Below are 13,288 nucleotides of genomic sequence, written 5' to 3' on the forward strand. Positions count from 1 at the left end.
AGGATGGCTATGTTCCCAGTCCTGTTTTTCTCCTGACCTGGTACAAATAATCCTTATTTGACAGTAATTGTTGCTGAAAGTTGGTGGTGTGTCTTTTATGTGTCTAATGTAGACATTTTTACTTTTTGTTAGGGAGGAAGTTTTGTTTTATCATCTTCAAGGGGCCAGCTAGTTCGATTGATACCAGACAGTTCTGGTAAGATCTATCAGCATGTCCTGCCACAGGGACAGGGCATGTTTTCTGGAATTGGCCGAAGAGTCTCCTCTCTCTTGGGGATTTTGTCTCCTAGTAATGATGCTGCGGTAAGTTCAAGAAATAGATTATTATAAATAGATTTTTTTTTAAAAAAATTGTAATGACGTGTTCCAACTTGTCTCACTCCTTCCTTCCCCTTTCACTCACTGCTACTTAAGGACATACTGTACCAGGATACAGAACATCTGAAACCCACTCCATACCAATTATATTCACTAAGGCTTAAAAAAGAAATACTTTACAGCAGTGGTTTTCAATCTATTTTCATTTGTGGACCCCTAAAAAATTTCACATGCAGGCGGAAATCCCTTTGGAAATCTTAGACATAGTCTGTGGATCCCAGGTTGAAAACCACTGTTCTTTAGTAACGACAACCTTTCGCAGACCTCTTCGACATAGTCTGTGGACCCCTAAAGAAAACCACTGTTTGACAGCACTGATGTAAACAGAAAGGAATAATTATCTTGCAACTGTTTTTAAATTTCCTCAGAAATCATAGCATCAGTGTGCTCATTAAATGATCTGCATCCAGTATGATCACTTGGACTTAGTCCTCAACATGATTTATGTTCCAGAATTAGTATTTCTTATGCTTCCTAGAAGATTCCCTGCACTGCGTTTGTCAAACACCAAGTGGCTTAAAGCCTAGAAAACTGGAGTCTACTACTGTTCCTCCTATTCGTTTGTTATAGATTATCCCCGTGGTAATTGAATGTCAAAAGCAAACTATACTTGGTGTCCTGTCTAGATTTGGTATTTCTCAACAGCCTGTGGCCCTTTGTTTATTTCGTGGAGTGGCCTTACACAACGTATTGTCTTCCTTTCTGGTCCATACCAGACTTGAACTAGCAGTTTAATTGCTGAGTGCTTGTGTATTTTTTAAGATTTTCATGATAGGAAGACTAATTTAAGTTAATCAAAAGAAACTTTAGTGTGTGCTTTATTGTGCAGTATTATCATTCAAGTCAGGAAATGCCAAAGTTAAGGTTGTATGCAGTGTAGTGGTACTTGTATATTCCAAGAATCTTTAATTATATGTTCACTTACCATATATCAAATATAACATACAGTTTTCTATAAAACTAGATGTGTGGCATTTTGTAGTTTTGTATATATGCTCTGCTTATGCTGACAGTCTCTGAAAGTCACTTACATACAAGATGAGCCCCATACAAGGTGAGCGATGAATGAAGCAGGCCCTGTGTCATTTGCTGCATGTTATATATTATTCACTTTTCAAGGTTATAAGGACATCTATTTGTATTATTTGTGACTTATTTTGTGATTATATTGTCATGCATATCCATAAGGAAGGACATAATTTAACTTGCATGTGAATATTAACTTTGGCATTTTCTGATTTGAGTTCTTAACCGTACAACTCGTATTAAAAAACCCCCAAAAACCTGTTAAGTTACGCATCACCAAAACATCCTATCCCATGCACCTTACTAGAGTCATAGGAAAAAGTACCCTTTTGTCTATCTGAAGAGCTGCAGTTTTAACATTCAAATGCACAAAGACTCATGCAGTCGCTTCTGTGGAGACCTTGCCTCATTTCTTGTGCATCTATAGCACGTTTACTTTATTAGGCAAATGTTCTTTCAGGTCCTTGCATCCCCAAAGCACAATTTTTAAAGTGTACATTGACCTATAGCCTGGTGTACACTTGAGATGTGCAGAGAATGGTGCAGGCAATTTGAATGACAATGGAGAAACTATTAGTAACTCATAGGTTCTCCCTAGATAAAGGGATGCCAGTGGTTGTGGGTCATCCTCAAGTTTTGTATGTGAATTTTACAAAAGCTGGAGAGGAGCATGAGATATATTTTTTCTATTTTTTTTAAATCCCATAAAATGACTTCCATCTGGAATTATTTTGATGCTTAAATTTTGTATCATAGTTAAAGCAGAGATTGTAAACTCTTTCGGGCAGGGATCATTTTTTTATCCTGTGGTTATATAGCCCCTTGCACAATGGGGTTCTGGTCCATGAGCAGGGCTCGTAGGCACTACAGTAATACAAATAATAACTGTCAAATTGAGCATCCATATGTCTTATCAGATTGAGTGGAGTGGCACAATATATCAGAATAGTAAGAACATACTTTAACTGACAGAGCTTGCTTTTTTTTTTTTTATTAAATGCAGCTTTCTAGTGTTCTTTGGGACAAAGAGAGATCAAGCTTTTATGCACTGACCAGTTCAAATCTAAACAAATGGGAGATAGACGATTCTACTGAACGTCAAGTTCTCAGCTGGGATATCAACAGAATCCTTAAAGAACACATCACAGATGCAATTTGGGTAAGAAGCAGTACACTTGAAAAATAAAATGACATTGGTAGTTAGCTGATTTATTTCTGTCACTATAAATTAGTGTCTTTTACAGGGCTCTGAAAGTAACTATGAAGATATTAAAGGAGGAGTCAATGTTCAGTATTTGGATTTGCAACGAAACCGGTAGGCATGAGCATTCTGCCTAGCAAGAGATGAACCATATGCTGATTTGATAAGTGCTTTCTATTTTCCTACATTGTTTTATATGCAAATTATTGGGATTTTAATTACTCTGAATGCTGTTGGGGACAAAACAGGCACCTCAGTGCAAATAACTAATTGTACTAGATGTGATGGCATTAGTAACTAGTAATTAGGTTTTAAAAATTCTTCACCCAGAATAACTCTATTAAGGTTCTGTCATTTCATGATAATTTTCTTTGCAATGTTTTTTTCCAGGAGGCTGGGTAAGCCAAATATAACTTCTATATAACTTCAGAATAACTGATCTGTGGCTTCTATTGGTATTACTTAAACAACGTGATGGGAATTTAGTTTTCCACATATTTTCAGTGTCTAGAAACCATTGTTGCATTAAGAGCATTAAAACAACAAAATACTCCATATACCCCCTTACTGTTTTAAGTTAGAGACTAAAGTTCCTGTTTAATAAAAAAGACACTTTTCTAATACTGTTGGATACCTAAAAATATTATTTATGTAGCGTTCTACCTATGTTCCTGTTTTCTGAACCATGGTGCATGTACTAATGGCATGTTGCTTTTTCAATGAATAGTGATGGACTGGTAATTTTGGCTGCAGCATGGCATCTTGGAGACAGTCCATGTCTCACCTATTACACTCTCATAACAGTGGAGGATAAAGGTTACCACATGTCTGATGATGTTGTTGTGGAGGTTACCCAATATAATCCACCTTTTCAGGTATGGAGTCATTGGACCTTTGCTCTAACGTGAATTTGGAATTAGTCTTGAAAATAATGTATACAGGCAACATTTTTGTGTGTGTGTTTTATTTTCCTCAGAATTAACATAAACAGCTTTTGATGAGAGCAATACGTGAAGTTCAATGTAAAATATTTAAATTTCATGTAAAATATATAAAGTAAAAACCCACAGAAACTCTCTCCTTTTTCAAAGTGTTATTGCTGAGATATTCCATACTGTTTAGGTTTACTATCTTGCCCTCTACATACTGCCATCTATGTCTCTGTTGTAAGCAGTTTTATTATAAAATCAATTTTGCATGAATTATGAAGTAATTCATCCTCAGGGTCTTGAATCTGAAGGAAGAGGCTGAAGGAATTTTGCTGAAAATGGATAGCTAATACAGAAAAATTAAGAGTAAAACTTAGAGCAGCGGTTCTTAACTGGGGGTCTTTGGCCTCTTGGGGGTCTGCGAGCCATTTCATGGGGGTTGCAGGGCCTATGGCCAAAGCCCCAAGCCCCGGCACCCCCCATGGGACCAAAGTCCTGGTGCCCTGGCACTCCCCCTGGGACTAATGCCCCAAGTCCATGGGCGGATTTGGGTGGTTATGAGGGGGCATTGCCCCCCCAAAACTGCAGTGCCTTACCCAGAGTAGGGAAGTCATGGGGGCAGCTCCATGCCTGCCCCACTTCCTTCTCTCCTCCAGCCCCCGAGGCCCTGCCCCCTGGCCAGGTTGGAGGCTGTAAGCTGGAGCTGGGCAGTGTGGGGCAGCTGCTACTCTGGCTGGTGCCATGTAGCTGGCAGCTATGGTGTTCCCCTGTCTCCTCCTCCTTCTGCTGCTGGTGCCTGGGGTTGCCCCCTTTGACTGCTTACGTAGCTGGTAAAGGAGAGCAGCAACCGCAGGGTGGGGAGGCTCTCCAGGCACATAGCCCCTAGCTACCCCTCTCCCTGCATTCTGAGCTACTCCCCCCTGCCTACACACAACACCTAGCTACCCCCTGCCCTCTGAACAGTTTTCAAACTTTTTGAGCTGAGCCACCCCCTTTGAGTTATAATCTCCCCCCCCACCCCCGCCCCGACAACCCAGACAGGCTGGGTGGCCTGCTGAGGTGAGTGGCACTCCCTCCCTGCCCCATCCCCTGCCAATAGAAGTCAAACTACTCCTATGCTTGAGGGCCCGGCGGACGGAGCCCTAAGTCCCCCCACACTGGACCCTGGTGTTTTTATAGCTTGTTGGGGAAAAAGAAAGAAAAAGGTTGAGAACCCCTGACTTAGAGGTTAAAAACTGTTGTTGAGGTAGCTTTTAATTTTAAAGCTTGATCTTTGTCTTTTTAGAGCTTTTAAAGCAGTTAAATAATATTGAGTAAGAAGAAAAAAGGATACTTGAAGAGCATTTCAGCCAAATATGAATCTTGTCTTTATTTTAAAATGAATCTTTTGTGAGATTTGGGCAGTACCTGATTACATGGATTTATATGCCATAGATCAGTGATATTCAGACCTTAGTAGTTCAGGAGCCGAATTAGCAATCAGCATTTCCCTAAAGAGCCTCAGTAGTGTGAATTCATTGTTTCATTTACTATAGTACTATATTTTTATTTTTAAACAGTATGACAGGGGAAATATAATATTCTCACAGCAAAATGACTAGCCAACTATTATTTTATCAGCTACAATTGGTTAATAAGATAGTAGAAGCATCCTGTTTGGTTAATAACTTAGATTGGTTAATAATTAAATCAGTGTTTTAATATCATGTGCTGCAAAGAGCTGCAGTAGTCTTATTAAAGAGCCACTTGTGTCTCGTGAGCCTCAGTCTGAGTATCACTGCCAGAGATTGTTTTATAGGGTATCTTGTGCTGTATATATTGAACTAATTTTCTAATCTGCAGTTGCTGCTTTATTTTTTGTACCTTGTACTGATGCTCAGCAAAGCCAGCTGAAGGTTCTGAATTCCAGCTAATATCACCAGTATACATACGCTCTTGCCCCCTCAGATGCATCATATGCTCAAAAAAGAGGCTTTGCCTCTGCTGCTGTCTGGCTTGTTGATATTTTGGAATCTCATGCTTTTGATTAGAACTGAAAAACCAGACCAGATTTGAATTTAAATTTCCTGGCTTCTGATGGGGTTATTTTTTTGGTCAGAATCTTAGCTTTTAAATAATGTATATAGTCTGTTATCTGATACATCAGTCTGCTTTACTAGCCTCTCTAATACCAATAATCTTGAATATCTCTGATTAATTAAACCCATCTATAACTAGTTTTCAGCGATCAAATCTTTAATTACAGATGTTCTGAAGATTTCTAACAGAAATCTGCAAAGTGTGCTTAAAGTATATTTGCTTACACAACTGACACTTCAAAAAAAATGTTTCATGAAGTGTCAATGTCTCTTTAATTAAGCTTTTATGTTCATGAATATTAGCTTTGACCTAACTTTATAAGGCTGGTATTTTTTCCATGGTGTCAATTTTCAAATTGGCTCTTACATTAGGAGGAGTGTCTGATGGCTGCTGAATTACTGATTTGTTCATCTCTTTTCTATCCTGGTGAAAATATACCTCTATCTCTTTTGGAGTTAGCAGGTAGATAAAACAGATCTTAAGTATTCAAAGCAAATTAGAAATAGAAACTGGGATCCTTTTAAAATAAATTTGTGATAGATGTCTGTCATGTTAAAATTAAGAAAAGGAAGATATTCATGTTTGTACAACTTTTTGAACATTTTTAAAGTGCTGTATTAAGTGTTAAATATTGTTTATTTGTATATTCTGTCATTCTTCTGGACACTTCTAGTCTGAAGAACTGATGTGCTGTTTCGTGGTCCCAGACTTCTTTAACCATGCTGCCTACCTGTACACTGAAGATGAGGTCTTTGCTTGTTCAACTGGAACTGGAAGAATTTCTTTACCACAGGAGAAAATTATATTTGGTGCACAAGGTAATAGCAATAGGAAACTTAATTTGTATTAACTCACTTAGTTAACCATATTGACAAAAAAATTCTTCTTTGATTTTAATTATTTCCACACTGCATTTAGATTGAGCTATCCGTTTTGGCATTCTGTTCCTTCATTCAAGGATCCCCAGTTACCTCAAAACTAAAATTGAGGCAGCATGAGCTGATGGAATGAACAAAGGTTTGGCAGTCAAAGGTCTGAACTCTAATGCCAGTTGTTGCCGCTAGTTCTTTCTCTGACCTGCAACCAGTCACTTTGCTTCAGCTTCCCTGTCTGTGAAATGTATAAGGATAATTTGTTTGTGCACACAATTTTGAATATATATAAGTGCTGAGTACATTTTTATTCATATACTGCTTGAAAAAAGTCTGGGATTTTACTCTAAAAATGGGATTGAAACTCGCTTGAGAGGAGACAGACGGAAAATGAAAATAAGATGATATTGTGTAACTGTACATAGGAGCTCTATTTTTAAATACCACCAAATCTTGCTTATTCAGATAAACTTTAAGGTCAGAACGAACCATCATGATCATGACCTCTGGCACATTGCAGGCCAAAGAAGCTCTCCCACCCACTCGTATAATAGATCCCTAACCTCTGGCTGAGTTATTGAAGTCCTCTAATCATGATTTAAAGACTTCAAGTTACAGAGAATCCACCAAAAAGAAAAGGAGGACTTGTGGCACCTTAGAGACTAACAAATTTATTTGAGCATAAGCTTTCGTGAGCTACAGCTCACTTCATCGGATGCATTCAGTGGAAAATACAGTGAGGAGATTTATATACACAGAGAACATGAAACAATGGGTGTTACCATACACACTGTAAGGAGAGCGATCAGGTAAGGTGAGATATTACCAGCGAGAGGGCGGAGTGGGGTGGGGGGGACCTTTTGTAGTGATTATCAAGGTGGGCCATTTCCAGCAGTTGACAAGAACGTCTGAGGAACAGCGGAGGGAGGGGAATAAACATGGGGAAATAGTTTTACATTGTGTAATGATCCATCCACTCCCAGTCTTTATTCAAGCCTAAGTTAATTGTATCCAGTTTGCAAATTAATTCCAATTCAGCAGTCTCTCGTTGGAGTCTGTTTTTGAAGTTTTTTTTGTTGAAGAATTGCCACTTTTAGGTCTGTAATCAAGTGACCAGAGAGATTGAAGTGTTCTCCGACTGGTTTTGGAATGTTATAATTCTTGACATCTGATTTGTGTCCATTTATTCTTTTACGTAGAGACTGTCCAGTTTGCCCAATGTACATGGCAAAGGGGCATTGCTGGTACATGAAGGCATATATCACATTGGTAGATGTGCAGGTGAACAAGCCTCTGATAGTGTGGCTGATGTGATTAGGCCCTATGATGGTGTCCCCTGAATAGATGTGGCACGGGCATGATGAATAGTTGGCAACGGGCTTTGTTGCAAGGATGGGTTCCTTGGTTAGTGATTCTGTGGTGTGTGGTTGCTGGTGAGTATTTGCTTCAGGCTGGGGGGCTGTCTGTAAGCAAGGATTGGCGTGTCTCCCAAGATCTGTGAGAGTGATGGGTCGTCCTTCAGGATAGGTTGTAAATCCTTGATGATGCATTGGAGAGGTTTTAGTTGGGGGCTGACGGTGATGCTAGTGGCGTTCTGTTATTTTCTTTGTTGGGCCTGTCCTGTAGTAGGTAACTTCTGGGTACTCTTCTGGCTCTGTCAGTCTGTTTCTTCACTTCAGCAGGTGGGTATTGTCGTTGTAAGAATGCTTGATAGAGATCTTGTAGGTGTTTGTCTCTGTCTGAGGGGTTGGAGCAAATGCGGTTGTATCGTAGAGCTTGGCTGTAGACAATGGATTGTGTGGTGTGGTCTGGATGAAAGCTGGAGGCATGTAGGTAGGCATAGCGGTCAGTAGGTTTCTGATATAGGATGGTGTTTATGTGACCATCGCTTATTAGCACCGTAGTGTCCAGGAAGTGGATCTCTTGTGTTGACTGGTCCAGGCTGAGGTTGATGGTGGGATGGAAATTGTTGAAATCATGGTGGAATTCCTCCAGGGCTTCTTTTCCATGGGTCCAGATGATGAAGATGTCATCAATGTAGTGCAAGTAGAGTAGGGGCATTAGGGGACGAGAGCTGAGGAAGCGTTGTTCTAAGGCATAAAAATGTTGGCATACTGTGGGGCCACGCGGGTTCCCATAGCAGTGCCGCTGATTTGAAGGTATACATTGTTCCCAAATGTGAAATAGTTGTGGGTAAGGACAAAGTCCAGCCACCAGGTTTGCCGTGACATTATTGGGGATAGTGTTCCTGACAGCTTGTACTCCATCTTTGTGTGGAATGTTGGTGTAGAGGGCTTCTACAGCCATAGTGGCTAGGATGGTGTTTTCAGGAAGATCACCGGTGGATTGTAGTTTCCACAGGAAGTCGGTGGTGTCTTGAAGATAGCTGGGAGTGTGCTGGTAGCATAGGGCCTGAGGAGGGAGTCTACATAGCCACACAATCCTGCTGTCCGGGTGCCAATGCCTGAGATGATGGGGCGTCCAGGATATCCAGGTTTATGGATCTTGGGTAGCAGATAGAATACCCCTGGTCGGGGTTCCGGGGTTGTCTGTGCAGATTTGTTCTTGCGCTTTTTCAGGGAGTTTCTTGAGCAAATGCTGTAGTTTCTTTTGGTAACCCTCAGTGGGATCAGAGGGTAATGGTTTGTAGAAAGTGGTGTTGGAGAGCTGCCTAGCAGCCTCTTGTTCATATTCTGACCTATTCATGATGATGGCAGCACCTCCTTTGTCAGCCTTTTTGATTATGATGTCAGAGTTGTTTCTGAGGCAGTGGATGGCATTGTGTTCTGCACGGTTGAGGTTATGGGGCTTTTCCACAATTTCAGCCCGTGCACGTCGGCGGAAGCACTCTATGTAGAAGTCCAGTCTGTGGTTTCAACCTTCAGGAGGAGTCCATCCAAAATCCTTCTTTTTGTAGTCTTGGTAGGAAGGTCTCTGTGGGTTAGTATGTTGTTCCGAGGTGTGTTGGAAATATTCCTTGAGTCGGAGACGTCGAAAATAGGATTCTAGGTCACCACAGAACTGTATCATGTTCGTGGGGGTGGAGGGGCAGAAGGCAGAAATTCACCATTTATACTTGTTTAAACCTGCAAGTGATCCCTGTTGCAGAGGAAGGCTTCTCTGCAAACCAAATAAGTCTCTCTCTCCACCTGGAAATTTCATTCCACTTCTCATCAAAGATTTGAGTGGAGCACTGTAGTGAGGTCTGCTATTAGTATTTTATAGTACAGTTCTTTTACTAGGATAGCATAGTGTATAACATAAAATAAAGGTGGACTTACTTTAATATGTGAGACTATTTTATAAATCTGTGCTTTAGATTTTTTCTAAAATTAGGTTTGTTTGCTTAGTTATTACCTCATATCATTTGGTAATCTGCAGTGGGTCTTATCGTTTGTTTGAATGATCAAGTCTGTTGTGAAGTACTGCTGTTAGCTGATTCATGGGAAAACTTAGTAAATGTCTACATGAAGATAAAGCTATAAATGCAGCATTATATGATCATTTTATTTATTAAATGTCTGTTTTTCTTTCCCGTTAGGAGATAGCATTTTAGGAGCAGGTTGCTACACCGGAGTTCCCATTTTTTTCACCAGAAGAAGTGGGCTTGTGGCTATCTTTTCTAGGGAAAATGTGTCTGTGCTTCCTGAAGACCTTGAGGATTCCCTGTCATCCTCTGTAGCTGGACCAAACAATGAGGTAATATTTAGTATGAAAATTCAGAATCTCATAACGCAAAAAGAAAGTGTGCCTAGAGTTTACTCACATTTTCATTCACAGAACATTTTAATTTTTTAATAGATCTAGCTGAAAACAAATTTTCAAAACCCAGAACAATTTTTAGAATATTTTGAAATTCCCAGTCAAATTGATATTTGTCAGCCAGCTCTACTCATTTGAATAATGTGCTATTTTAATTCTCCTTTTTTATCTAGTAACCAACTCTTTAGAATGGAAAAAAGTTTTTTCACATGTCCATATTTAACTTTTATACAATATGCATTTACTTAAAATCTCAGATTAGTTACCTAGTCAAGAATATTTTTCTAAAGTAGAATCTTTTGCTCAAAATGTTTTAGAGAGGGATGGAAGCTGGGTTTTTAGTATGGGGCTGACCAGTTCTTTAGTTGGCTAATAACGAAGAATGAATTGGTCATTATCCCATTTATCTTACCCTCTTGGGTCAGTTGCTGTAGTAGTACTTCATAATGGAGGGATCTTATGACCATTACTTTGGCTAGATCAATCTGTACAGCTTCTGAACTGTGATCCTGTTACCTTTGCCCCCAGTCTCTTTTTTGTTGTTGTTGTGATCAGCAAGGACATCCCACAGGAATAAAAACTTTAGATGTTGGCATGTCTATTTTAATCTTAAACCACTGTTGTTTTTAGAAGGATTACTGTCCTTCCATAATGAGGTTTGTATTTGCCTATCTGTCCTTCGGTCAAAATTTTTATTTTACGTTTCAGGGTTCTGCATTTGATGCTACCAGTAGAATGGAGATTATAGCACAAGAGGATAAAACTAAATTATTGAAAGCTGCTTTTCTACAGTACTGCAGGTATGAGGAGTCACTGTGTCGATATAGTAGAGAGGGCAAGTTTGTTTTTAATTAAGGGATTCTCTTGATAAAAATAAAATTCATGTTGATTAATTAAAAATCACCATGTACCCATGTTTAATATATTCCTTTTCTAGAGAAGTGTGTATACATCTTGGACACTGTTGAGTAAATTGTTGTTGACAATTTTTTTTGACTAGCTGTTTTATTTACCCTGAAATGCTTTTCAGATTGGTTGAATTTTTCTGGATTTTCAACACACACATCCCACGTCCCCCAAAAAAACAAATCAACCGAACAAACAAAAAACCCACAAGAAATTGGTTAAAATGTTGAGTTTGGTTTTCAAAAACATTTCAGTTTTTATTTTTTTGTGGTTAAAAAAAATCACAAGAGATTTTGTAAAAAGAACCAATTTTAAAAAAAATATTATTGCATGAAATAATTGGCATTCTTGAACCAGCTAGACAGTGATCCATGTTAGAAAGGAGCAGACTTGTATAGTCATTTTTACAGTTATAACCTACCAGAGCTGGTATTAATCATCTGACTGACACAAAGTAAAGCTATTTCAAGCTTAAAATTTTGTTTGTCTGTTCTCTGTAACTGGCATTGGTGAAGAAAGTTAGGGAAGAATGTAAATAAAATGAATAGTCAGGATTTTTCCATTTAAATTTTCAGTATTTAGAAGATATTTTTTATACAGTGCCATGAATGTGCATAGTGCTTCTCAAAACATAGTCATTGCCCTGATGAATGTATGATCTAAATTGACAAAAACGAGAGGAGGAGATAAACACAGGAAAGGGTGGAGTGACCTAAGGGTGAAAACAGTAAGTAATCTATAAAACTATAAAACTAAGCCTCCTAGAATAGAGGTTGGAGAAAGGACTTCGAAGAGAGGAGGATGGAGGCATGGAAGAGAGAGTCAGAAAGAGGGTTCCAGGCATAAGAAAGACCTGCATGAGAGAGACAGATATTTGTGTGGGAGAAGTGCATGAACGGGACTGTCAGGCAGAGCAAAGAGATAAGAAATTGAGTTGTGGAGATCCTTAAAATGCAAGGAGGAGGACCTGAATTAGTCTGGGAAGAGAGAAATCTTTGAGCTCCATTCTTGGTGTAGAAAGTTGCAACCAGAGAGGTGAATGGGGGAATTGATTTGTGACAGCAGGTTGAGCAAGGGTATTAGTAAGAGAACAAGAGACAGAATGGAAGTTGTGATGAGGGAAACCGAGTGAAAGTGAGACATTATTTGGAGAAAGATGATATTGGATCAAATGGTACCAGATATGAGAAGGAATGGATAACCTGAGCCATGGTAGGTGACACCTAAACGAATACGTTGCCTCAGTTTTTAATAAGGATAATGAGGAATTTGGGAGCAGAGACAAGGTGGATAATGGAAACAAGGATATGAAAGTAGAAATGACTACATCCGACATGAAAGTCAAACTCAAACAGTTTAATGGGACCAAATCAGGGGCCCCAAATAATCTCCATCCAAGAATACTAAAGGAACTGGCACATGAAATTGCAAACCCAGTGGCAAGGCTTTTTAGTGAATCCTTAAACTTGGTGGTTGTACCCTGTGACTGGAGAATTGCTAATATAGCACCTATTTTTAAGAAAGTGGGGGAAAGGTGATCTGGGAAACTGCAGGTCTGTTAGTCTTACCTCAGTAATATGCAAGGTCTTGGAACAAATGTTGAAAGAGAAAGTAGTTAATTATATAGAGATAAATGGTATTTGTGATAAAATACAACATGGTTTTACGAAAGTTGAATTTTGCCAGACCAGCCTGATCTCTTTCTTTGAGAAGATAACTGATTTTTTAGACAAAGGAAATGCAGTAGATCTAATCGACCTGGATATCAGTAAGACATTTGATACAATTCCAAATGGTAAATTATTAAATTGGAGAAGATGGGATAAATATGAGAATTGAAAGGTGGACGAGTAACTGGTTAAAGGGGAGACTACAATGGGTCATATTGAAAGGTGAACTGTTAGTCTGGAGGGAGGTTGCTAGTGGAATTCCTCAGGGATCGATCTTGGGACCAATCTTATTTAACATTTTTTTATTAATGACCTTGGCACAAAAAGTGGGAGTGTGTTAATAAAATTTGCCGATGACACAAAGATGGGAGGTATTGCCAACATGAAGGAGGACTGGAATATCATACAAGAAGATCTGGAGGACCTTGAAAACAAGAGTAATAGAAATGGGATGAAATTTAATAG

The 13,288-nt window shown here is 39.1% G+C and overlaps 1 protein-coding gene across 2 annotated transcripts in view; it reads left to right on the top strand.

Moving 5' to 3' along the window:
* The window catches only part of NUP133 (nucleoporin 133), a 62,343-nt gene that overhangs the window by 14,275 nt on the left and 34,780 nt on the right, over positions 1 to 13,288 (top strand). For both annotated transcript variants that reach the window (XR_013345683.1, XM_077813395.1), the window contains exons 6-12: positions 133 to 303; positions 2,408 to 2,563; positions 2,649 to 2,719; positions 3,333 to 3,480; positions 6,287 to 6,431; positions 10,027 to 10,184; positions 10,956 to 11,047. Coding sequence is in view for 1 of the 2 variants with exons in the window: in XM_077813395.1 (XP_077669521.1) it covers positions 133 to 303; positions 2,408 to 2,563; positions 2,649 to 2,719; positions 3,333 to 3,480; positions 6,287 to 6,431; positions 10,027 to 10,184; positions 10,956 to 11,047 (941 nt within the window). In the remaining variant the exon portion in view is untranslated. The remainder of the gene's footprint in view (positions 1 to 132; positions 304 to 2,407; positions 2,564 to 2,648; positions 2,720 to 3,332; positions 3,481 to 6,286; positions 6,432 to 10,026; positions 10,185 to 10,955; positions 11,048 to 13,288) is intronic.

The sequence above is a fragment of the Eretmochelys imbricata genome, chromosome 3 (genome assembly GCF_965152235.1).
Source record: "Eretmochelys imbricata isolate rEreImb1 chromosome 3, rEreImb1.hap1, whole genome shotgun sequence".
Lineage (NCBI taxonomy): Eukaryota > Metazoa > Chordata > Testudines > Cheloniidae > Eretmochelys > Eretmochelys imbricata.